The sequence below is a fragment of the Neoarius graeffei genome, chromosome 8 (genome assembly GCF_027579695.1).
Source record: "Neoarius graeffei isolate fNeoGra1 chromosome 8, fNeoGra1.pri, whole genome shotgun sequence".
Taxonomy (NCBI): Eukaryota; Metazoa; Chordata; class Actinopteri; order Siluriformes; family Ariidae; genus Neoarius; species Neoarius graeffei.
In genome coordinates, this window is record NC_083576.1 from 21,885,644 (window position 1) to 21,912,773 (window position 27,130).

The 27,130-nt window shown below is 44.0% G+C and overlaps 1 protein-coding gene across 2 annotated transcripts in view; it reads right to left on the reverse strand.

The window, feature by feature from the left end:
* Positions 1 to 1,012: 1,012 nt before the first annotated feature.
* maml1 (mastermind-like transcriptional coactivator 1) overlaps positions 1,013 to 27,130 on the reverse strand; it is a 57,069-nt gene continuing 30,951 nt past the window's right edge. The window contains exons 2-5 of one of the 2 annotated variants that reach the window (XM_060927421.1): positions 12,225 to 13,589; positions 4,431 to 4,625; positions 3,991 to 4,108; positions 1,013 to 3,157 (exon numbers count right to left, since the gene is read on the reverse strand). In XM_060927421.1, coding sequence (XP_060783404.1) covers positions 2,154 to 3,157; positions 3,991 to 4,108; positions 4,431 to 4,625; positions 12,225 to 13,589 — 2,682 coding nt within the window. In that variant the 3' untranslated portion in view covers positions 1,013 to 2,153. Of the gene's footprint in view, positions 3,158 to 3,990; positions 4,109 to 4,430; positions 4,629 to 12,224; positions 13,590 to 27,130 lie in introns of both variants that reach the window. The other variant, XM_060927420.1, reaches the window with a different exon arrangement.

A 27,130-nucleotide genomic window follows, 5' to 3' on the forward strand; every position in this document is an offset into this window, starting at 1 on the left:
TTCTAATTCAATGTTTTTTCTTCATTTTTATTAAGACACACTTCATGTCAAAGTAATGATGACTGTCGTTTCTCTTTACTTTGTTGAGCGGTTCTTGATACATGGGGATTATTACAGTTGTGAAGGAGGGCTAGTTACTGTATTTTTATAATTTACTATTTGGCCTCAAATGCATTAAGGTGGTAAGAAATTGCACTAACGAACTTTTGGCAAAGCATTCCAGGTGACCACCTCATGAAGCTGGTTAAGATAATGCTAATAGTGTACAAAGCAGTATCAAGGTAAAAATGGTAGCTACTCTGAAGAATCTAAAATATGAAAAACATGGAGGGTTTTTTAATAAACACTACCACATAATTCCATATATTATTTCATAGTTTTGAGGTCTTCACTATTATTTAACAATGTACAAAATGGTCAAAATACAGAAAAACCTAGGAATGAGGTTGCATCGAAGCTTTTGACTGGTCCAAAATTTTGCTACTTAGCTCCCAACCGCAGATAGCTGTGGCACCGTCAGGATTAGAACTTTAGTACTCAAGACAAAAAGTTTAGTTTTTACCCACTGTTCATTTTCCTTATTTATTGAACTTTGTTATCTGGGGTGTTGGTGAATTTATGACATCAAGAAGGTACAGTAAGAAATACAGGAAGCAACTGTGCATGCTTGCTCTGGGGGTGGGTGGGGGGGGTATTACCTCCTTCCTCATCAAGTCCTCGAGAAGTATTTCAAGAATTGATGTGTATAAATTTTCAACCAAATTATAGTCTCCACCAGAAAGGTAAACGATTTGGGGAAGCACCCATTAGCTATTGCTTGGATTGAATTATTATTGACCGACACTGAAGGTTATATAATTTAATTTTTACTGCAGCAAACTAATCTGGTGCCAAGCGCATTTCACAGCTGTCTTACACTTGCTTAAAAACACCTCTCAACAAATCCAATGTAAACAGAATGAGACTCTCAAAGACCAGTCACCATAGGATGGAAAAAGAAAAGCCAAACAGCTGTTTCCAGAGAACTATATTTACATAATACTCTCATTTTTTTTTGCAGAGAACAATAATAAAAAGTATAAAATACTTACAAAAATTCGCAACAATGTACATATAAAAATAAGATCCATCTTCTTGAGAACATTAGGAAATGCATACATACAAAAAATATATATAAATAAACAAGGCGCCCTGTCAGATACTGAAATAAACTTGCTCCTAGGTGCAGGACAGATAAGCATTACGACAACTGAGACCCAAACGCACTCTCACACATACACATTTCTCAGGGTGGGCCATTCAATCTACCCCAATGTAACAAAACACAGGAAGGGGAGTGTTGGGGGAACAAGAGAAGAAGAAAAAAAAATAAAAATAATGGACAACACCCTTCCCCCAATCTGATTGGTTAGAAATATTTAAAGGGAATAACATGTGATTTAGTGTATCGCTGAATAGAAATTGTTAATGTCCATTTTAGTGTTTTAGCATAATGCTGAACTCTTCACTTGCTAAATTGTTCATTTTCAACACGAACAAACTCAGGACGCTCGGTACACGTTGAGAATTCATAGAAGCGGATATTCCAAACTCTACTCTCAAATGAACACACTGAACAGGAGAAAGAATAAACTCCCTGTCTTGGAATCAGTCACAGATGTGCGCAGATACGGTGTTAGATTTTAAGGCCATGGATTCAGGACTAAGGCTTGTGGGAATTGAATGAAAAGAACAAGGAAGGTGGCTATCCCTCAGTATGAGTCTATGGTCTCAAATACAGTCCATGAACATCTCAAATATGCAGACTTCATCTGTCTGGCCTTGGTCTGGATACCTGGCTTTTTAGGTACATAAGCACCAATTCTGACCAATGTATGTAGCCTTAACAGCAAGAAGGCAAGTAAAAGCAGTGTGTGTATTTGTGTGCGTGTTGACCCATCAAATCTGGGTATGATTCAGTGGTTTTAGTACTGAGCCACAGGATCAGTAGTAGAATGTTTATCTTTACACATTATCATGACAGCCCTAAGAAAACTCAATACACAAAGGCTTCTCGTGCCCAATACTCCTTTTATCAGGCACACAGTACAGCAGTTCTGACCAGAGAACAGTCAGTAATGTCCACATCACTCAGTTTCTAGTTTGAGCGCCAGTCACTGATGACTAGCCAACAGCTCATCCAAGTCGTCCATCCATTCCTGTGTAGACTGGTTCTTCAACAGCGAGTCCACCAGATCGCTTTCCCCAGGAAAGCTGCCTAAGCTGCCCCCTGACTGGGTGCTATATCCAAACGGCAACTGTTGATTGGTTGTCCGGTTTACCTGGTAAGCCTGGTTGCACTGCATGCCAGCAGTACGGTTAGGACCCTGACCGCCCTGCAGCTGCCCAAACGGCCCCAGGTCGGGTAGCACCTGCTGTGACTGAGGTGGTGCTGGCTGTCCTTGCTGAGGCTGTTGCTGTGCCATAGCAGTGCTGTTGGCTCTCTGCTGGACCATGTTGGGCATCATCTGCCCTGGGTTCATACCCACCATAGCCCTGCTAGGCGCACCATTTCCCAAGCCAGCCTGGGTGAAGGGTGCACTGCCAGGCAGCTTGGTCATCCTGGGCTGCATGTGGAAACTCGAGTTCGAAAAGCTAGCAGGTAAGGCATTATTGCTGCCATTAGGCTGACCAGCTATGCCTTGCTGAAGCCCTGGATGCTGCTGCTGCTGCCATGACTGGGCCTGTGGAGGCAATGCACCCTGGATACTGCTGGTTATGGTGTTGGGGACTGAACTGGGCATGGAGCTCATGTTGTTAGCCATCGCACTAGGCATATTGTTAGGCATACGTGTCAACTGCTGCTGCTGTTTGAGATGGGCCTGCTGCTGGACGAGAACATTGTGCCTATAGTTCTGCATTGATGAAACAGGCATTCTCTGCTGGTTGGCGTGGGACGGGTGCATGGGCATGTTTCCATAAAGGACCTGCTGGGCCTCAAGCCCACCTGCACAAGATGATAGGTTCAGATCTGCCTGGCTGACTGCAGGAGGAGCACCCGGGGCAGGACCTCCACCCTGACCTATTCCCATCATGCTCTGATTTTGAGGAAACATGCGTTGAACACCAGGAGCCGGGCCACCAAGGGAGTTCACGCTGCTCATCGGCTGAGACGAACCTAAAGCAGAAAGAGAGGAAATGTCCACATCGTTAACTAACTTGTACTGAATTAACAGGGTTTGAATTTGCAAAACAAGGACGAAAAATGAATGTTAGCAGTCAACGTGGGACCCCGGTGAGTCTCAACACGTTCAGTAAGGTTTAACTTGGAACAGGCAAAATCTGGCACTACCGTTATCATAAGTTCTCGCAATACTTTTCTGAATGTATCATCAGCATTTCCATAAACCCAGACCAAATTCCACTGTTATTCAGCAAACTGGATGTTAGAAATTTTCCTCCTCACTAGTAATACTTGATCTTAAAAATATGTTGTACTTGTTTTGCATATTGTGGTCCTGTCATTTTCCTGGCATGCTACGCTTGTTCCAACTGTAACCAAACATCTTTAAAATATTCTGCTATGCAATTTACCACATTCCCCCTCTCTAGGTTAGACCAAAATCTTTAGCTAGCAAACTTACTGGTTAGTACAGTTCATTTCTAAAACACCAACAATCCAGAACAGCAGCCACAATTTACTGTAAACCGATTTTATGCACACTATCCATAAGAAAATTATCTAAAAAAAAAAAGTTTACATGAAGCAAAACTTCAAGTTTAATGACCAACTTTTAGACTGTACTGTTTGCGATTCAAATGAGTCAGTCAGTAAGCACACTTTGCATATCAGGTAGGCTGAATGTTTTACAGGGAACAAAGCAGTGCCTGTATGGAAAAAGAGTGACGCAGCAGCTTTTCAGACACAGGCCCTTTAAAGAGAGGGAGGGACAGCAAGCCAAAGAGTAAGAGGAAGGCACGCTTGAGCTCTCAGGACCATTGGGCAAGTACCTGGAAACTGGGAGACCTGTGGCTGCTGCTGGAATGGGTTTTGCTGGGTAGATGGGTTCGGCTGGTCCTGGTACTGAGGTGGTGGACGGGTTAGGTGCCTTTGCATCTGCTGCTTCTCCTGTGAGAAGAGACAAAGGCATACACAGAAGTGCTTGGTTATGAAAATCATGCCACAAGGACATCATAGGAAAATCCATTAACACAAATTACCCTTCCTCTAATACTGTCTTTTGCATATTCCCTGCTTGAACTTTTCCAAAAATATTATAACCTGGAACTGAAAAAGGCTAGTGTGTGTGTAACCTCATACAAAATTTGTAAAGGTCTCAAAACTGCATTGTAGTCCAATGATTGATATTGGAGGAGTGAAAACTTCCAGAAATATTTTAACTCTGAATACATCGAACTCCAAGAACCAAATACGCCCTTTGCCCTCTGACCTGCTCGGCCATCATCTGTCTCTGGAGGAATTGTTTCTGCTGCGGACTCATCATCGGTATTTGTTGCTGCTTCTGTAGACCACTTAGATATGCTGCATTATTGTGGTTAGCTGCCATGCCACTGGCACCTGGCTGCGTTACCATGGCACCACCAGGGCCTGGGACATGAGGGGCAGATGGGTAAGTACCTGGTTCCTGCTGAAAGAGGAACAAACAAATTCATTACAATATACCCCTTTATTTTGTATACTGTATTTGCATATTGTCAAAAAAGTTAAAGGCATTGTTACAGCTGTGGTGTGCGTGTTTCTGCCCAGGTACCCCCCCGCAACATCTTCGTTACTGTGGAAGCGGATGATTGAACGCACCGGTTTGTAATTTGCCAGTTAGGACTGTAGGGGTTAAAAGGTCAGCCCAAACCTACCGACAAGGCCAGTCAAGGGCTTACAATTTATCTGTGTGGTGTACTGTGTTGGCACGCTTGTGGTGTCATTGACTGTGTACGGTGTGTTGGCAGTATTTTTCCTGCGTTATCGTGACTATAGTGCGTTCGTGTGGAGCGTTTACAGTGTGTGCCAGGGTCAGCATTGCTCCCGGTTGGGAGTGTGTTTGCTTGGCAGGTTGTCATCAGTTTCGGTTCTCTATGGACCCTTTTCACGTGACGTCACGACAAACGCGGCCGCCGTTTTGGACATGTATTACCAGTAGTTTACCACAGCCAGCATTGAGGAACGGCAGCAAAGAAAGTGTTTATTTTCAGCAAGACTTCCATCATGCCACTATATTGTTGTGCACGTGGATGTAGTAACCATCAACAAACAAGGCAAGGGTTATCATTTTATCGGATCCCGGTAGATGCTGACCGACGGAGAAGATGGATAGCGGCATACCAACGCTTGTGTAGTGACCACTTTGTTGGAGGTAAGACGAATAAAATTAGCCAGAAAAGGCATTACATTGCTGTTAACATTCCATTCTAGTTTACTGTAATTATGATCTGGCAGCTATTTACACCAGATCCAGTGTAAATAGCTGCCGGAGCCAACGTCCAAGGTTCCGGAGCGCGCTCGCTCGCGGCCGGCCGGAGCGCACTCCGGCAAGCTCGGACGTCGGCTCCGGCAGCTATTTACACTGGATCCGGTGTAAATAGCTGCCAGATCATAATTACAGTAAACTAGTAAATACAGTTTTCTGCATCTCGCTCCTTTTTCTTTTATGTTTGTCGCCTTCCTCGCATTCAAACCGATTCGAGCCGAAGTCTACTACATGTCCAAAATGGCGGTCGCGTTTACGAAGGTCACGTGACTGAAAAGGGTCTATAGTTTTGGCATCTTTTAACTTATTTTGATGTATAAAATAAACCTTTCAGTTTATACATCTACTTCCATGTTTGTGATTCACTAGTTTAAACTGTGCCATGTTCTCTACAACCCCTAGACCTTTGATTTTGGGAGATGTAACAGGCATAGTGTTTTGACTGCTTCAATTTGCTCCATTTACATGCCTCTCAGGTATGTAAAAGTATTGTGTGGGTTTCTCTAAACAGTAAAACAGGAAGAAATCTACCAGAAGTCTTTTCAGAAAGGGTAGAGCTAAATGTTCCAAAAAGTCTGTTAAAACCACTTTACCATTTGAAACGATGCCAATCACACGAATAAATTTGAACATGGAACAAAAGAAAAAGTGCCGTTTGTGTTACAAACAATGGAGCTGGTTTGGATTCCATAGGTTAAAAAGTTAAAGAATAAAAATGTTCCAGCTAAATACATAATGGTCCATAACATTCTAATCTTTGAATGATGGACTTAAACGAGGGTCTGTGGTTTTTTTTTTGTTTTTCATTCCTTAAAAGTGCCCTACACTATAAAGTACAAAGATCTAGAAATTTGAGGGTGACTGCTCTACCACTAGTGAACTTGCTCTTTCCACTAGAGGGCAGGGTACCAAAACTTTGGTGACGAGTAGAGGTGAGAAAACAAGCAAAACTGAATAAACAGTCATCAGAAAAAAAAAAAAAACCCTAAAATCTAAAGCACTAAGAACATAATCAAAACGTCACTGGTTACACTTTTTTTTTGGGGGGGGGGGGGGGGGGGCAATGCAGGGCTTTCAAGTCAATTTGGCATCAGTTTGAATGACTTAAGGAATTGCTGAAGTTCACATCTTGAAGGCTTCGAGTTCACACAAGTGCAGAGATGACGGATAACTGAAAGAAAGTGACTGATCTGAGGATGCAATTTATGAGTTTAATTCTGGAGCGTGCACTGCACAGCCAAAAACTATACCAGCACTGCGTGAACCACAGTGCAGCGCCTGCAAGCTGCTTTAAAAATAAATCAAGGATGCAATCCCTGGCCACTTTCCATTCAAGCACTTTCTCTCCCTCTCTCTCTCTCTCACACACACACGCATGTGCACAAGGTCATCATGTGTGCATGAAAAGTGACAACAGCAATACTACTCCTCTCCAGCCAAGAATGTGCAGTTTACAGTTGGGAGGCAGAAACATGGAGGGAGAAAAAAAAAAAAAAAAAAAAAACACACACACACACACAGGGACAGAAAGAAGGAAAAAAAACGTGGTCCAATGCACAACAAGGATGGGGGGGCAAAAAGTTCATAAGAGAAGAAAAAACCCCAAGTGGGTTAAGCAGCTATATTTAAATAGGGAGAACTGAGAGAGAGAGACGGGCCAATCCCAAAATACTCTTCGCAGGACGATAGCCAGGGGAGGGGGAGGAACTTTGCATGAAAGACTGCTTTGTCGTCCCCGTGTCCCTCCCTCCATCTCTCTCAGTCCCCCTTCATCCCACTCTCCCACTTGCTCTTCTCGACCAACTCCTCTGTCACAAATCTGCAATCTCCTGGCCCATCCCAGCCCCCATCCATATATATATGCGCGTGTGCGCGCGCGCATCTCTCTCTCTCTCTCTCTCTCTCCCCGAGTGTGTGAAAGAGAAGGGGGGGGGGGGGGGGGGCTATGATGGGGGAGAGACGCCTGCCAGCACTTTGCTTCTTAGCAACCAGCTGCCTGACCCAGACAAACTGCGTTCATCCCCAAGGTTGAAGAGACCTGCTGCCAGACACACTAGGACAAACCCCCCACACACACACTTCCAAAACACCACTAAGCAAGTCATTAAAACACACACGCACAAAAAAGCACCCCGCTAAAGGCCCAAGTATGTCAGTGTACATATACCGTACAGTACGCGAATCGTCGTCGTCAAAATGTGAAATACAGAAGTCCTTCCTCTTCTCATTCTTCTGCCAATAATAATTTAATAGCAAGCTGCTGTTCTTTCAAGGTCACAAACTTCTGCACTTGTTTTTATTTTATTCAGGGGATTGTCTTAATTTCAGACCACGCTCTTTATGCAATCTGCATGCATTCAGAGATGCGTACGTGTTCAGCAGAAAATCGAGTATACTTTGGAGACACCCATTTGCATCAGACAGATACTACTACTGCAACAAGGACTTCGCTTGGCATCCATTGACTACGTTTACATGCACATCCAAATCGAGCTGCTGTCGGTAATCAAGCTGAAGGTCCCAGCAGGGTGCCAGAGAAATCCAATCCTACATGCACACAACTGAAATCGGGCTATTGTGTGAGGTGCATTGTGCACCCGAGCCACAGGTGGCGCTACACGCCCCATCGTGTTGGTACACTTCCGGTTGTCGTCATGAAGAAGAGCTATTCAAGAGTGTAAACAAAGTTATCAGTTCCGTGTTCTCCATTGCGCGTTTTTCTCCCGTCCATGAATTTTAATATATTCAACTCTAAGCTGAATGAGCATGAACTCTGTCTCCTCATTGCTCCAGAAGTGCACATTTCTGCTTGCCTGTGGCAGTGGGGGCGTGGTCAAGCGCCGGTCTGTGACAGGAGGGCGGAGCCAGGGAAGGGGAGTGGAAGAATCACTTCACCTGACGATAATTAACCTGTGTTTGTGTGTCTTCCCAGTAACCGCGCCCTATTTAAGGAGGCAGAGGGAGAGCAGAGGGGAGAGCTCATCCCTGGACTAGAACACAGCGCGCGCGTGCGTGTGTGTTTTTTTTCTCTCAAGAATTAAAAGTAGGCTGTTAAACTGAAAAGTCTGACAATAAAAAGCCTATTAGTACCAGAAGCTTTGTCCTGCCGTCCTCAGTGCTCCACCCACACTTCAGAGAGCTCTACGTCGCCATTTTCTCTTCTTCGTTTGTTCCTCCTGACCTCTTCTGCTGCTCGCTACTACTGTTGTCATGCCGACCGAGGCTGTTGTGTTTCCCGCTTGTGGTCTCGTCACTCGTCACTTCCGGAAGTAGCTCGACAACTAGCTCGATAGGGTATACATGCACAAAGTAGCTCGGCAGAAATCGCATAAACTAGGTCGTGTAGCTCGATTCCGAGAAATCAAGTTCGGTTCAATTTCAGCCGAATTAAGGTGTATACATGGCATTTTGAACTTCGATTTTAGTCGAGCAGCGGCAGAAATTCGATTCTCTCTATGTGCATGTAAACGTAGTGACTGACATGAGTCTTCCAATCATCTCTGTTGGCCATGGCAATTTGGACTTCATCATATGTGAGCCCAGTATCCTCAAGTAATTGGCTGATGTATGTTTTAACAGGTCTTCCTTTGGCACGTCTCCCATGAGGTGCTTGCCATAAGATCACATCAGCTACAAGTTCCTCTTTGCTGCACCAACAATGGCCTGCGAATCTCCGTGTATATTTCTGGATGGCTTCTGAGATTTGGGGAAATTCTCCATAAAGTTCTTTATTTGTGATGTGTTGTTTCCAAGATATGTTGAGTGCAGTGCGAAGCATTCTTGTGCATGCACCATTTATCATCAGCAGTCTACCTACGGCTGAGTATCCCTGAGTAAACTGCGTGAAGACATTGGGAGGCAGGATGTCGAATGGCTCTATGAAACGTGCTCGATAGTGCAGCTTCTGGTTCATATGTGACGAGTCATGGAATCCGTGGACACAAGAAACGAATCGGAGAAAATCGCAAAAGCAGCATTAATTATTAATTAATTAATGCTTCTTTTGCGATTTTCTTGGATTCGTTTCGGCCGACACGTGTCCGTGGATTCCATGACTCGTCACATATTACCTGTGATTAGGCGAATCAAGGTAGTACCACAACTTGATCGACAAGGCACATCCACTAAAGTTAGGAGTACTGCTCACACTTGTATGAAGTCACGACCACAAGCATAACTGTAGCGAACGAAAGCAAATAATGACAAGTTTAAAAATAAATAAATAAATAAATAACTTAATTTAAAAAAAACAAAAAACAGACGTATACTTGGGCCTGTAAACACTTCTACTGCAGTCACTCTATAACATGCACGTACACATGCAGCTATACGGTCACTGATGTGTTCTGGAGCTTAACACACATGATATTGCAGAGAAGTGTCCCCATCCATATAATTTGCCAAGAAAATTAGTAAAATGACAAAATATGTTCACATCCAAGTGTTTGAAAGCATGTTTCACACGACGGATTCTCATTCTGTACTCAGGCACTGTACTGTATTCTGTACTGAGTTAATGTGTAGCTAAATGGCGTTAGACAACTTAATTTGTTTTACTGACTCACACGTTATCTGAACTGAATGTAGTTTCTTTCTCTGAAAGGTGATCTAATTATTTTTCATGTTCAACTATTTCATTTCACATGAATAAATGTAACAAAACAGTAAATCTACCACTTTCTTCTAACCTGAAACTAGCAAAGCACAGTGAGTAAACAAAATCACAGCATACTAGAAGTGGTGGCTTTTTTTTTTTTTATATAAAATTTGCCGTGGGCGGCACGGTGGTGTAGTGGTTAGCGCTGTCGCCTCACAGCAAGAAGGTCCTGGGTTCGAGCCCTGGGGCCGGCGAGGGCCTTTCTGTGTGGAGTTTGCATGTTCTCCCCGTGTCCGCGTGGGTTTCCTCCGGGTGCTCCGGTTTCCCCCACAGTCCAAAGACATGCAGGTTAGGTTAACTGGTGACTCTAAATTGACCGTAGGTGTGAATGTGAGTGTGAATGGTTGTCTGTGTCTATGTGTCAGCCCTGTGATGACCTGGCGACTTGTCCAGGGTGTACCCCGCCTTTCGCCCGTAGTCAGCTGGGATAGGCTCCAGCTTGCCTGTGACCCTGTAGAAGGATAAAGCGGCTAGAGATAATGAGATGAGATAAAATTTGCCTGTGATTAGAGCAAACTGACCCCGAAATGAAATATTCATTTCAAAACACCAGCTTTAATAACAACCGTAAACATCAATATAAAAATATTACCAAGATAGAGAGGTTCCTGAAAAGACAATACACTATAAAAAGTACCGAACCTAATTATGTAATTAGCTAGACTACATCTTACTGTTTTACATAAAACCATAAATCAGTTCAATAACATGCTGCAAGGATTCAATTACAATGACAAACCTCATGTTAGGTTCAAATCACAATCTAACTCATCATACAGGGATGCAAACACAACCATGGTCAAAAAAGAGTGAGGTAGCGCGGCGACGCGGACCCCCCACCACCACACACAAAATATCAGTCAGACAACAGTTTCAACAAAACAGAACATTTATTAATTACTATTATTTATTAATTCAGTTCCCAATCCATCTTCAGTTCCCCACCCCAAAGTCAGTCCATCTTTACTCCTTTTTCTTCGCCACTTCCTGAAGTTTGGGTAGTGCCTTGCGTCTGGCAGCATTCAACGAATTTCGCTTCGCTCTCATTGACTGAAAGGAGGCGAAATTCGCCAATGTTTTTGCTTAATTTAGACAGCCTAAGTGACCGTAATGTTGTGGCTACCACGGATGGATGTATGCACCACAAACTCATAACACACACATGGGTTACACATTACCATTTGATCACTCGATGTTCTAAAATAGCAGCTAGTCGGGTGCTAACGGTTAGCATTTTAACTAAGCCAGACAGCCACAAGCTTTAATAAGACCAATTCTTGCACGTATAGAACGGTATTACGGCACTTAAATATTATCTAGGAACAAAAAACAATAGTCATTAACCCATGTAGACACTACGTTGAGAACATATACAGTCATCATGCAACTCCTCAAATAACATTACGTTTTTCAGGCGTTTTTTACCCCAAGGATAGGTCATGGCTAATATGGTTATATGAAGGAGGCTAGGTTACGAGAGACAAAGTTATTATATATATGCACAATTATTTTAACACTTACGCTTTGATTGTAGACAAGTAAATGACTTCCACTTCAACGCTGATCGTTTACTCCCAGTCACCGAGGCTCCAAAGAAACACACACTAGTAGATGAAATTCAGCAAGTTGATAAATGAACACACCTATCTGAGGAAAAGCCCGGGAGTCACGTTCTTTAGCAACCAGATTGCCCAGCCATCGGTTCCATCCACTGACAGTGTAGCAGCTAGCAGTTTGTAACGGAACGCTGTTGAATATTATAATAGCAGCCAGCAGCTACACTGTCAATCTTACTATCTCTGCTGTCAATGGTTCCATATATCCACCAGGGGGAACCAAACGTTGTATGGTCTGCACAGTACTCGGGTCTATCATTACTACCAGAGTGGATTACCGGAGAGCAACCCCCCCCCCAAAAAAAAAACAACAAAAAAAAAAACCACAACTCTTCGGATCTGAATGAATTACACAAGTCGCCCAAAATGCCGGGGAAAAAGCGGAATGCGCCGAAAAGCGCGCCATTTGCACGCTTGATCATACCAAATTGATTAACTATTTGTGAAAATGTGTCACATGTACGTAGTTGCTTTGCAGATCCTTACCTGGGAGTGTGGCAGATGTGTTGGGGGTCTGAACGAAATGCCAGTGGGCCTCGGCTTCATCCCCGGATGCTGGCGCAGGAGGTTGAGCATTGCCGCTTTGTTCTGGCTCTGTGTGTTAACAGGGCCTCTTGGTGCTCCAGCCTCAAAGTGGCTCAACGGTTTGGTGTTGTTGTAGTCCAACATGGCCGTCTGGCTTCCAGAGGCTGGTTGATGACTGAGGGTTCCAGACGGAGCTGCACTGTGACCCAACATTGGGTGCCCACTAGACTGCATGTATGCCCCTGGGGCATTGGCTTTTGGAGAGCCCTTACTGGGCTGCTGGCCAGGCATGAGGAGGGACTTGGGATTCTGGAAGTCAGAGGGGTAGAGTGAGGGGCTAGTGGACTTCTCTAGTCCAAACGCACCACCTCCTAATGGACTCTGATTAGGGGGCACATTCTGCCAAGTGGAGGGGTGATTGGATTGCTGGTGGAATTTGGGTGCTGGCTGCTGCTGCTGCTGCTGCTGTTGTTTCTGCTGTTTCTGGGCCTGGTGCTGCTGGTTCTGAATGAGCTGTGCTCTTTGCTGCTCACGAGCAGCTAGCTTCTGCAGCTGCTGCGCCGGTGACAAGTCACTGGATGGTAACAGGTGGTTCTGTAGCGGCCTGGGCTGGCTAGGCTGCTGCTGCGTATGCTGATGTCCAGACAGAGCGGGTGAGGAGGCAGAGGCTGGTGGCATGATTGGGGAGCTGGCATGCATTGGAGGCCCAGACGAGGTGGACGGGATGTGGGGTGACCCAGTACATGTGTCCTGTTCAAAGGCAGAAGAGGCTGGTGCTGGGGAAAACTCTGCCTTAATCGTGCCAGGAAGCTCTGTGGGGAGGAGGCTGGCAGGTGCCACAGTGCCAGATGACACCTCAGATTCCTTGCGGTCCTCAAAGCCATCGTTGAACAGCTCTTGGATTTCTTCGTAAGGCACAGAGCGATTAAACTCCTCCATGAGCTCCTTCCACTCCTGTTCGTTCAGGTTGAGGTCAGGTAGGATGATGTTGCCGTTGCCCCCACCAGTAGGCAGGATGTCATCCATGGGCTCTTGCTTCAGCTCCTTCAAACGGATGTCAGCTTCAGAGGATAAAGCAACACCATTTTGCTCAGCAGTACCCACTGCTTTTGCACCATTGAGCCCCAAGTCAGCAGCCACACCATGCTTGCTGTCCATGGGTGAAAGAGGGGGCATGCCCCCATTCGAGGACCCGTTCAGACTACCCAAAGCATCCTCCAAACATGACTTTTTGGCTGAGGAATAACTGTCGCCGAATCCGTTTATCTGGTCACGGCCAACAGGAGGGCTGGTGTTCTCCAATTTCCTCTTCACAGTCTCTTGCAGCTAGAGGGCATAAAACAAAACAATTGGTGTTATATTTTAGCAAAAGCAATGGGTATTACTTGCAATAAACTGCAAAAGCATCAGTAAACTGAACCTACAGATGCTAGACTTGTGAAATGAAGAGTTCTTTAAGAGCCAAACACTTGTTTCAAGACAGAGGACACTGGTTTATGGCCAAGTCAATTCATACATTTGGTAAACAATTCATTGGCTTCATTAAGGAGGCCAGACGTCATAATTTATCAAGATATGCAATGTATTGCACTGGCATTCATATCTTAACATGCCTTGTGTTCAATCTCCAGTCAGCTAGCTGAGGTAGCAGTTTCATCTGAACACAAGCAAAGTGGAGCAAGGGAATTGCCAAGCCAGTCTTACACACACACACGAGTTACTGCAGGACTTTCTGAACCAGAAAAACTGGTCTCTCTTTTTGCTCACGTGCTGGCATCATTTCCCTCAAGTTACGCATGCACACCCTCTCACACATTCCCAAAGCCTATTCCCAAGACTTTTTACGACACCACCTCTATCGCCTCTGTTCTTAATCTTTTTCACTAACCCCCATTCCCCTCTCACTCACTCTCTGCCTTCATGACTCCCCCTCTTCACAACCATGGCCACCACAGGGCTGAGCTGCATGAGGCTAATTACCATGTGTATGGATGTACGAACCACAACAAAAGAGGCGGCACTGCGGCTGCAGCAGGGTTGAGACAGCGTGCTGAATTCCTGGTCGGGTGCTGCTTGCCTTTGAGGCCACAACTAGGCAGAATGAGGGCTGCCCATCTCGGCCAAGCGCCACCAAACCGGGCACGCCGACCACTGGGAGCTGCTTGGCAGAGTTGTAGCTTTAGCGTTACATTACGCCAAGCAGCAAGCTGACAATGACTGCTCAGCTGCTGACAGAGCTCTTAGACAGCAAGCATATAATTACACATGGAAGAGTCCTGGAACTGGTTTTGCATTTCCCAAAACGACAATGAAACATTGTCATTTAAAATGTTATTAGAAGGGAAAGCAATATTTGTGTGGTGAAAACAGCCTTTATGTTTACTCGTATTGTAGGCTGATACTGTATCAGCAGCTGCGTAAGAGCAAATGCAGGCCAAGTGCTTAGCAGGTAAGATGAGTTTTACTGAGTCATTATGTGAGGGAGGGGAGCGTCAGCACTGCTTCAGCTGTGTACACACACACACAAAGTAGACCAAGGGAGGATTTCTCAAAGTACGCTGTCAAATCATTTATTTAGTGTGAGCCACTATGAATAAAAACAGATAAAGAGTGCACAATTAACTTTGGCCTAAGCAATGTGTACATTACAAATATTTCCTGTTGCATGGTAAGGGTCCAGTATATCCACTCACATCAATACACCCACAGACACATAGCTGTCCTGGGGCATTGGGAACAATGGTGAGTCATCTGTGTGGGCGAGCTGGGGCGGGGGAGGGGCGAGGCTCAACCAGAGTCATCCTAAAAAAGTCCCCCGAATCAGACTCTTTCCTTTGGACAGGCTTTCGATGCAACAGTGAGAGCTGGAAGATTTACTGCATGCCATCACCACAGACACATGACCTGGGTGTTCAAGACTTTTAAAGACCTTTTTAATGAGCTGTAATGTAATTTAAGATAATTAACGCAACAGCATTGATGTTCTCAACCATCATCTGGAGACTGTGTTAAAAGGCATGTTAATATCACCACATCGCCTGATGTGTCCTCAGCTGTGGTGCTGAAGATGGCTCAGAAATGTGATCTTGGCAGCTGGCACGATTGCGTGATTGATGTATTGCATATGGGATTCCAAGGGCTTGATCCCCATCATGCCGGGTTTTGTGCTTTTATTGCAAGTGGCACAGTGGGCTTCACGCCCCATTCTGTTGTAAGCGGCTGCTAACTAACGGCTATTGAATTTGCACTTTTCACATTTATTTGTATACATACAAAGCAACCAAAGCCGCGGAAAAACATTTCCACTATAGCAAAGTGAAAAAGCTGAGGGGAATAAACTTCCACTGTATGTAATACAGCAAGTTTAATTTAAGGCATTTTGTGTGTACAGTAAATCACCTCTACAGACAGTGAAATTTGCAGTTATGCAAAGCTGAGCTATCGTTTCCACCCAAGGGGTCAATCACCGTCCCATTAGCTATAATCGTCTGGGCAACGACGAGGTCCGTGTCAGATTATATGATTAAGGCCCACTTTACACGGGGCCGGTCTGAAACAAAAACGCAAAAGTCCGTTTTCGTTCTCACTTTTTTCCGCGTCTACACGACCGTTTTCAAGGAGGAAATCTGCGTCTATACGGTGACGCATAAATGTCATCTCATTCTCATTATCTCTAGCCGCTTTATCCTGTCCTACAGGGTCGCAGGCAAGCTGGAGCCTATCCCAGCTGACTACGGGCGAAAGGCGGGGTACACCCTGGACAAGTCGCCAGGTCATCACAGGGCTGACACATTGACACAGACAACCATTCACACTCACATTTCACACCTACGGTCAATTTAGAGTCACCAGTTAACCTAACCTGCATGTCTTTGGACTGTGGGGGAAACCCACGCGGACACGGGGAGAACATACAAACTCCGCACAGAAAGGCCCTCGCCAGCCACGGGGTTCGAACCCGGACCTTCTTGCTGTGAGGCGACAGCGCTAACCACTACACCACCGTACCGCCACGCATAAATGTGTGGAATTCAATTGGATGTGCATGCCAGGCGACTAGGCGGTGCTGTGAAAGACCTCCGCTATGTCTGCACGCATGCGCAACGTCTTCCGTCTTGTCTGATTTGCACATCTGCGCCACGAAAACTTTGACTACTCTGGCTATGGCAAGTAAGAAAGTAAGTAAAAGAGTAAGAGCATACTATACCCGCCTCTGTTCATTAACGGTATATGTGCAGATTCGGTATAGATGTTCGAAGGACTCCTGGACGTTTATTAAATCTGCCAGAGCAGCTTGAAGGTCCGTTGGATCGATGTAATCAGACATGCTCTTACTTTTTTAACTTACTTTCTTACTTCCCGGGCTGGCATGTACAGTATATGACATATGTATGACGTAAACGCGTACCCGACGTGAGCAGATACGAGCAGAGTTTCGCGTATTGGGTAGTTTAGACGGATATGCAACGGGGGCTGTTTTTAACTTATCCACTCTGGAAGGCGTTTTCAATTTTTTCCGTTTTTCAGCCTCGGAAATGCCGTCCCCGTGTAGACGAAAGGCACTTCCGATAAAATATTTAGTCGTTTTTACCCGACAGCGTCCTCGTGTAAACGGGCCCTAAGATACTCTAATGACTACTTTCTTATTACGTCATCGATTAGCTTGATCCAGGCTTGGGCAGGTTCGCTCATGTTTCTCCACTTCTGCTACCGTATTTCTAGCAGTTTCACCTAATCTACTGCTGTGCTCATATTAGTGGCTTTCAGACAGACGAGCACTGCAACAGTGGTCACACAGACTTTAATACAAAAGTTTTGACACTGTCGTCAGTTGTGTCTGGTTTCAGTGGCACAAAATTGGTCACTGGTGACCACAGCATGTTGCATGTTATAAGACCACTGATCACAGCTCACGACCAAACAAATTTTTACAACTTTACAATTTTTGTCTGAAAATCATACCATGTAAACCCAGCCTCAAGCCCTCATTCATTTAAATTTAATCAAATACTTTAAAAAGTGGATCATGCGCATCAAGGCACTTTTAAAGCTATAAAGATAGAATCATGGAATTTCAGTTATACGGTATTACTAATTGCACCCCGATTAATTAGGATAATTATTTTCTGCACTATGAAATAACGACGATACAATGGAGCAAGTCTGTTATGCTTTTAGTCTGTTACTCAAAGGGCGTTTCCAAAAGAAAATGACCCCCCTCTCCCTGCCAGGGGCAGCCACACCACTGAGGTGCATCCTGCTGGTAGAAATCCCAGGCACAATTCCAAATACTTCACGGAATAAAGCCGAGCTGGTTCCCTGTAAGGCATCAGAGTCTGATGGGATGTGTGTGTTGGTGAGGTATGGGCAGAGAGCCCGATAATCTTTTTGAAGCAGGTGATGCCCTGAAAATGCAGTTGGTGCCAAAGAGAATGACTACAGAATGTAGATTCAGAGAAAACCGACACACTCAAAAATAACCAAATAGTTAAATGGAAGAAAAAAAAAAAAAAAAAGACTAATAGTTTAACATCAGACCAGCATATAGCCAGTTCCAAAAGTGAGTGTGGCGACATGAGAAACTATCATTATCTGCAAAGCCGTGATGATGGAAGCAAAGTATTTTTTTAAATTAAATTAAAAAAAAAAAAAAACACCCCACCCCAAAATCAACTGCGCCTCTCACTGCTGGAAGGGTTAGGCTTCAATTTTTTTATTGCTTTTTTTTTTCTCCAATTAAGATCAGCAATAATTCTGCCAAAAAAAATTTTAAAAAAAAATCTACTGCTAAAAGTAGACTATAGCACTAGTCTCCTATTACAACTGAACAAATGAACCAGTATAAAGCCATAAATCTCCCTTCAAGTGTTTTATGGAGTTTAAAAAAAAAAAAAAAGTTGCCAGAACCGATCTAAACTTTTTCAAGGCAAAAAAAAAAAAATTAATCTAATCCATTTAAAACCGATCAAACTTGATTTGCCTTCTAAATACAAGAGACTGGTTAAGTGGCCATGTCAGTGGTGTCCTGCCTGGAGACAATTAACTCAAACAATTTTTTTAAAAAGCAAAAAAAGAAATTCAAACTTGACTGCACAGTTTGTCTAGACGCAAACTAATGGCCCTTTTCCACTACCCTTTTTCAGCTCACTTCAGCCCGACACGGCTCGCGTTTCGACTACCAAAAAACAGCACGACTCAGCTCGCTTCAGCCCTGCTTAGCCACTAAAACTCGCACGGTTTTGGAGTGGGGCTGAAGCGAGCCAAAGCGAGCCGAGTGAGGCTGGGGGCGTGAGCAGACACTCCCCTGTGCACTGATTGGTGAGGAGTGTCGTCCTCACATGCCCACACACGCCCCGCGAGCACGCTGGGATCTGTAAACACCGCAAACCCGGAAGGAGAAGAATTACGAATTACGAGAATTTCTGAAGCCTTATGCGCCTCGCCTCATCTATACGCTCTTGCCAGTATCTGTTGGCGTTGTCGTGACAACAAGCCACAGAACCAAGACCAGCAACACTAATGACTCCATGTCCTCCATGTTTATTGTTTACTATCCGGGTCGTGAGACTACCGCTTAAAAGATCACTGATGTCACTGTTTGCGCTGCTTAACGACATCACCTGACGTCCACCCACTTTTGCTAACTCCACCCAATGTGTCCACCCACTTCCAGCCAGCAAGGTTCAGCGCGGTTGTAGTCGAAATGCAACTCCAACAGCCCCACTCAGCTCGACTCAGCACGGCACGGCTCAGCCACGTTTGTAGTGGAAAAGCGGCATAATTCTCCGTTGTGAGGAAAACTGTGTTTCACATGTTTGGAAAACTGTTACTTCATCTATATTATCTAAAAGAAATCCTGGTTTGCGAGCCAAAACAGTAATGTGCCACAAAAAGGCTTCACCTTAATGAAGTCCTGTTTCTTTTATTATACACTATTACAATCACTAGCTGATGTGTGTTTAACCTGTGGGTCAAGCTGCATGGAATTTGCAGTGAAATTGGCTTTCCCCATGAGGCGCAGGCTTTCACTCTGATTACTTTCAAAAAATGAATGCTCATTTATTCCCCTGCAGTCAATAGATTTCATCACTGTTAGCTGAGCTCACGTTTAACATTAAATTAATTAGAAAATCAATTAACTATTAATTAGAACTATTAAAAAAATAAACAGCCCAATGGCATAAAACATGCCGGCTAATAGCACAAAGGGTTTTTAATAGCAAAATAAATACATTTTTTAAAAAATATAGGAGCATGGAAGGGGAAAAAAAAAAAAAACCCACACACAATACAATGGTTTTCTTAAAACAATGCCGCTTTTCCACTACAAACGCGGCTGAGTCGGGCTGAGCCGTGCCGTGCTGAGTCGGGCTGAGCGGGGCTGTTGGAGTTGCATTTCGACTACAACCGCGCTGAACCGTGCTGGCTGGAAGTGGGTGGACACATTGGGTGGAGTTAGCGAAAGTGGGTGGACGTCAGGTGATGTCGTTAAGCAGCGCAAACAGTGACATCAGTGACCTTTTAAGCGGCAGTCTCACGACCCGAATAGTAAACAATAAACATGGAGGACATGGAGTCGTTAGTGTTGCTGGTCTTGGTGCTGTGGCTTGTTGTCGCCGACAACGCCAACAGATACTGGCAAGAGCGTATAGATGAGGCGAGGCGCATAAGGCTTCAGAAATTCTCGTAATTCGTAATTCTCCTTCTTCCGGGTTTACGGTGTTTACAGATCCCAGCGCGCTCGCGGGGCGTGTGTGGGCATGTGAGGACACTCCTCCTCACCAATCAGTGCACAGGGGAGTGTCTGCTCACGCCCCCAGCCTCACTCGGCTCGCTTTGGCTTGCTTCAGCCCCACTCCAAAACGGTGCGAGTTTTAGGGGCTAAGCAGGGCTGAAGCGAGCTGAGTCGTGCTGGTTTTTGGTAGTCGAAACGCGAACCGTGTCGGGCTGAAGTGAGCTGAAGTGAGCTGAAAAAGGGTAGTGGAAAAGGGCCACAAGAGTGCTCTGAGAGCAACTATGCCATTACTCTGCTAAAATGTGACCGAATTGAACGAAATTACAATATATTACCAACATATAACAAAGAATCCTCTCAAGTTTCGTGAAATTCCTCCAAAAACTGCGAGGCGAGTGGATTTCAGAAAGTGAGTACTCTTCCCAAGACGGATGGACATCGCCACGACCATAGACATATAAACATAGACGCCGCATTGAGCTGGTGGCCCGTTGCTGGGATACATCAGCATGTCCGCCATATTTGATGTGGCAAATCTTCCCTGTAAACCAATGCAAGTAAATGGACTGAACTTCATAAAGCCCCTTTCTACAATAATATTTAACTCGATGCCTTTTATTCACCCATTAAGACACACACATATATATTTGGGAAACAAACAGGCATCAAAACAACACGTATAACTTTTAATGTGATGGTTATAAATAGTGTGCGAAATACCCTGTACACTGCAAACTAGCGACAGATACGCGATAGATAGCTCAGGTAAGCTAATCAGTCAGCATACCGTAGCAAGCTACCAAAACCTGAGGCCACAATAACCAACCTACAAGACTGAATATGATAAATGATGGAAATAGTGGAAAAAGTGAATGAAAATAAAAATTTACTGTTTTATTTATTGAGTCACCACACAGACCTACTCTCGTTGAATAAAGTGAGCTGAATGACCGCCAAACTGAGTTTGGCCAGGTTCTAACGTCATACCAAAACAAAATACATCACTGATTCCTTCACATTCAGAAAGGTTAAAAACATTCATCATACGTTCAAAAACGTCCATCATAGTGTGGCACTGTATTATCTAATTCTCACTGCTTATAACTCTACACCTACCCGGTGGAAATGAGCTGGGAAACTGAAGACTGAAGGAACAGTATTGAAAAGTATTTTTCCAGTCTCACCTGTGAAAGGTAATCCCATGTGATCTCGTTTGGACGGTAAACCTGTTGGTACAGTTAAACGCAGCATATGAACGAGGCATCTTTATTCTCGGCTACTGTCTAGACGCTATACCAGAGACGGTTGAAGAATCTCCACTTTGCCACATCCAATATGGCGGTGAGGATGACGTATGATTCTACGCAGAATGCGGCGTCTATGTTTATATGTCTATGGCCACGACAATCTCCCTTCAGGCCTTTTGGCCAGCAGGGGATTTATAATTTAAAAAAAACAAAACAAAACCCACACCCCTTCTGCCAAATAACAAATTCCTCCAAAAATTGTGAGAGGAGCTGATTTCAGAAGGAAAACACACTTGTCAAATTATAATTTTGTTAATCAAGGGCTGTAACTCTGGTAAAATGTGACTGAACTGAACGAAATTACAATATGCGTATTACCAATATATAACAAAGAATCCTGCCACATTTCATGAAATTTCTCCAAAAATTGTGAGGGGAGTGGATTTCAGAAGGTGAGTACCCATCCTGGGATGGACGAACATCACCACGACATAATCCACCTTTAGGCCTTTTGGCCAGCAGGGGATATAAACAGTAATGGCCCTTTTCCACTACCCTTTTTCAGCTCACTTCAGCCCGACACGGCTCGCGTTTCGACTATCTAAGAACAGCACGACTCAGCTCGCTTCAGCCCTGCTTAGCCCCCAAAACTCGCACGGTTTTGGAGTGGGGCTGAAGCGAGCCAAACCGAGCTGAGTGAGGCTAGGGGCGTGAGCAGACACTCCCCTGTGCACTGATTGGTGAGGAGGAATGTCCTCACACGCCCACACACGCCCAGCGAGCACGCTGGGATCTGTCAACACCGTAAACCCGGAAGAAGGAGAATTACGAGAATTATGAAGCCTTATGCGCTTCGCCTCATCTATACGCTCTTGCCAGTATCTGTTGGCATTGTCGGTGACAAGCCACAGCACCAAGACCAGCAACACTAACGACTCCATGTCCTCCATGTTTATTGTTTACTCTCCGGGTTGTGAGACTACCGCTTAAAAGGTCACTGATGTCACTGTTTGCGCCGCCGAACGACATCACGTGACGTCCACCCACTTTCGCTACCTCCACCCAATGTGTCCACCCACTTCCAGCCAGCACGGTTCAGCGCGGTTGTAGTCGAAATGCAACTCCAACAGCCCCACTCAGCTCGACTCAGCCGCGTTGGTAGTGGAAAAGCGACATAAGACTTGACTTTTCCCCATTTCATAGGTCACTATGCAGGGACTAAATAAGAATGAATGGCTAGCTCTTGTCCCCAGAAGTCACAGTTCTGAGGACAGAACACCTGAGCCAAAACCTTCGCCAACAACTTGAATCAAGGTCATAAATGAGAGGATAAGGTGTATGGCTTTACAGTCGTCTACTCTGTTGGATGAGAACAAGCATGCTCAGTCAGTCGGTCATTTTCTTTTTACCTGATGAATTTCATTTATCCACTACTGTTTATCCTTTTTAAATAGGAACGGACATTGCAGGAGCATGTTGCTAAAGGCTAAAAAAAACCAGACTGTCATTCAGTTACAGCATTATCTGGCCATGAACGCTTGCAAAAAACCCTTCCTTCACATGCAAAGCTGTATCATATAGCCAGAATTAAAACCCTGAAAGCTGACTGGCTCCTTTGTTTTATGATGTAATAATACTTGAGGTCACATGTTGAGGACTAACTAGTGTTTAGCTTTCCTAATTATTTAAAAGAACAGAAAAACTACTGCAGTGACAGTTTTTGCAGTTTAATAAGTTTATAGACTTAATTTCCTCTCAACATTTTAGCATTCTCTCTCTCTCTCCATCTCTGTCAATCTATCTGACATGCTTTATGAAGCTTTAGCATGACACCATGATTTTAAGTTTGTGGCCATTTTAGCTACTACTTGTTTTCAGGCCTTTTGGGTTCACTTTTCTGCAAGGGTTGCGTTCAGTTCAGGTAACAAGACTTAAAGGAACAGTCCACCGTACTTCCATAATGAAATATGTTCTTTTCTGAATTGAGACGAGCTTATCCGTACCTCTCCGAGCTTTGCGCGACCTCCCAGTCAGTCAGACGCGCTGTCACTCCTGTTAGCAATGTAGCTAGGCTCAGTATGGCCAACGGTATTTTTTGGGGCTGTAGTTAGATGCGACCAAACTCTTCCACGTTTTTCCTGTTTACATAGGTTTATATGACCAGTGACATGAAACAAAGTTCAGTTACACAAATTGAAACGTGGCGATTTTCTATGCTATGGAAAGTCCGCACTATAATGACAGGCGTACTAACACCTTCTGCGCGCTTCGACAGCGCGTTGATACGGTCACTCCTGAGTGCAGGTATCAACGCGCTGTCGAAGCGCGCAGAAGGTGTTAGTACGCCTGTCATTATAGTGCGGACTTTCCATAGCATAGAAAATCGCCACGTTTCAATTTGTGTAACTGAACTTTGTTTCATGTCACTGGTCATATAAACCTATGTAAACAGGAAAAACGTGGAAGAGTTTGGTCGCATCTAACTACAGCCCCAAAAAATACCGTTGGCCATGCTGAGCCTAGCTACATTGCTAACAGGAGTGACAGCGCGTCTGACTGACTGGGAGGTCGCGCAAAGCTCGGAGAGGTACGGAGCAGCTCATCTCAATTCAGAAAAGAACATATTTCATTATGGAAGTACGGTGGACTGTTCCTTTAAGACAATTTTCACTGGTATCATGTTGGGTTATCATACTGCTGCAAGGTGAAGCCTTTCCATTTGGTTGAAGATGAGCCAATAAGATGCTTCAATAACGTTCAGAATGTAGAATGCAGCCGTCACTTTTTTTTTATGACCTTCATACTGTCCTTGTCCTATCATTCTGGTTGAGGCAAAGCTTTGTCTCAGAACTCTGAGATTTTACACTAGTCTGGAGCTAAACAGGACGTCCTGTTCATCAGACTTCACTGTGGTTTACATGCTGTGGTAAATTCTGAGGTCACACTGATGTGCATCTCTCTCACAGCTTTTCTCACACAGGTGCCTACAACCAGCAAAACAGTGGGGATGTGTTATATCGCCTTTTTTCAATCGATCTTGTTTTCAGGGATCAAAGTATGTTGTGTCCTTCACTCCTGTAACATACAGCAGCAAGGCATATGGCAGATTCTACCGTAACTGGATCCATTAATCACTTGCCCACAAAATAAGAAATTTTTCTTGTCCTTTTTTCAGTGAGGTAATATTTTCCAAGATTGAAAATATGATATTTGGTCTTCTAAAACAGCACGTCATTTAAAAATACACTGAGTATATCAATAAAAGATTTTTAAAGAATAAAGTTCTATTTCTTTGACATATCTGACAGACATAACTCCCATTTTAAAAATCACTTTCATTATCCCTGTTGCTATCGTCAGTGAATTTCTGTCAGATGACCTGATGATAGACTCGGCCATTATGGATCTTTGGTAGTTATCGTGTGGAAGCAGGCTTTATAATTTTTGGGTGTCAGAGAGAGTTGAAATAGATTAACAGCAAAAAAACTAATTTCGTTCATGAGAGAAGCCCACAGTTATTTTTAAAAAATGCTATCGTCAGTCTGTCAGTCAAATGCACCTGACGATAGCAAAATTCAAGCCCTCACCACACACACGTTGACTGACGCAAAGAGGAAATTCTACTGCGCATGATTTTTGTGACAGCAGACATTTACTTCCGGGCAAGACTTGGAGTTCTGACAGCTAGATTTCATCAAATAAATCAAAGGTAAGATTTTCAGTCAGCTATCCTGACGATAGCAATTTTTGACGATAGAAACATTGAGAATATATTTGTGCATTCATATTTAAAGTTTTTCTCCAGAAAAATATTGTAAGTTGAGATAAATCAGAGCCACTTGCGACCCTTTCAGCCGACAGGCCATTTCAATGTGTTATTTCCCCGCGAAAGTGACAGTCGTGTCTATCGTCACTGTTCTGACAATTATTGTTGATATTTCAACTTTGAAAATAAATTTTATCTTTATTTCAATATTTTATTTGGTTCTAGTGATGAGATATTTAATATTACTAAATTTGTCAGATTAATAATGTAAGAAACAGTTTTGTTGCTACTGTCATCTAGAGTGTCTGTCAGAATATGATGGTAGACGTTAGTTTGTCTATCAGATTTTGATGATAGAAACCGATGAGTTTCTATTGTCATTTAGCATGTCTGTCATCTCATCTCATCTCATTATCTCTAGCCGCTTTATCCTTCTACAGGGTTGCAGGCAAGCTGGAGCCTATCCCAGCTGACTACGGGCGAAAGGCGGGGTACACCCTGGACAAGTCGCCAGGTCATCACAGGGCTGACACATAGACACAGACAACCATTCACACTCACATTCACACCTACGGTCAATTTAGAGTCACCAGTTAACCTAACCTGCATGTCTTTGGACTGTGGGGGAAACCGGAGCACCCGGAGGAAACCCACGCGGACACGGGGAGAACATGCAAACTCCACACAGAAAGGCCCTCGCCGGCCCTGGGGCTCGAACCCAGGACCTTCTTGCTGTGAGGCGACAGCGCTAACCACTACACCACCGTGCCGCCCGCCATGTCTGTCATGTCAGGCTTTTATTAATTAGTTAGCAGGACTACTGTCCTAAAATTTATTGTGAATGTCCAAGACCCCAAATGCTACTAGAAAAACTTAATAGAATGATCAAAATAATCAATTCAGCAATTTAAGGAGATGGGACTTAACTGGCCTCTGTTATGGTAGAATCTGCCATATAACAATTCAACGAAGTCACGATTCAATACAAGTTTCTCAGAATATTTAAAAAAAATTCTTTTAAAAAAAGCCCACCCCACCCCCACACTATTTATCAACTTATTCCTTTTGTGAAATAAAAACACTTGTTTCATTCTAACAACCAACAATAATTTCTCACATTTGTAAACACTGGAGCAAGATAATAGCCAATTAACTAAAACAGTCCTGTTATTAAACAAGAAGTTAACAAAATGGGCCTTATATTAATCTTTTACGAACATTTCTACTCTCTTTGTCAGCATTCTATTAAAAAAAAGCGGGGGGCTCTGATCGCTTGTTTGTACAGTCCATCATACAACAGCTCTTTCCCATTTTGGACCTGTTTACTGTGCGTTTTCGCAGCATTAGAGCAGGGTTCCTTCCGCCTAGCGTGAAGTCATGTGCATTATTGTGACCCCTGCTGCCTAAATGGCGCATTAACAGTGAGGGGAAAAACTAAGATTACGCAGCCAGATTATAATCATGATTCTTTTTTTTCCCCCCAATTCGAATCATAAATTTGAATCGCGATTCATCACCACATGATATATTGTGACATGCCGAACAGCAGCATACCATTTGCTTGATTAGATCTAACTTATTTCTAACCAGACCTAGCCAGTTGTGAGCTAATCCTCCATTCACACGAGAAAGTGACAGTCAACCACCCAACATTTTTCCACTGTTGACCCACTGCTGCAAAAACTGTTGTTTGTGGAAAAGGTGATTTCAAAGTGCCTGCTGCGATTTTATACGGCTTACGAATGTGCCAGGACGGAGTTTATCAGGTTGTTACTTTGTGGTCCATTTGACCACAATTTTGTTTGCAATTTTAATCTCACTTTTGTTTTAGCATCACACCAACATCCTGAAGTGCTGTGTACAAGGATGATTGAGGAGACAACTGGAAACTTACGCAGTTGTTCCAGCTCATTGTCAGGCCACAAAAACCCTCAACATACATGCTCTTGATATTATTGTTGAGGCGTAACAGTTTATGACATACCATTGTGAATTAATTGGCTGACTTGCCCTTACATTTTTGCAAAGACATTTTCAAAAAGACTGAGTGGACAAGACATAAAAAAGGTGACATTTCAAGGGAGATTTTAGAAGAAGTTACTCTGTACTGAGCACAAGT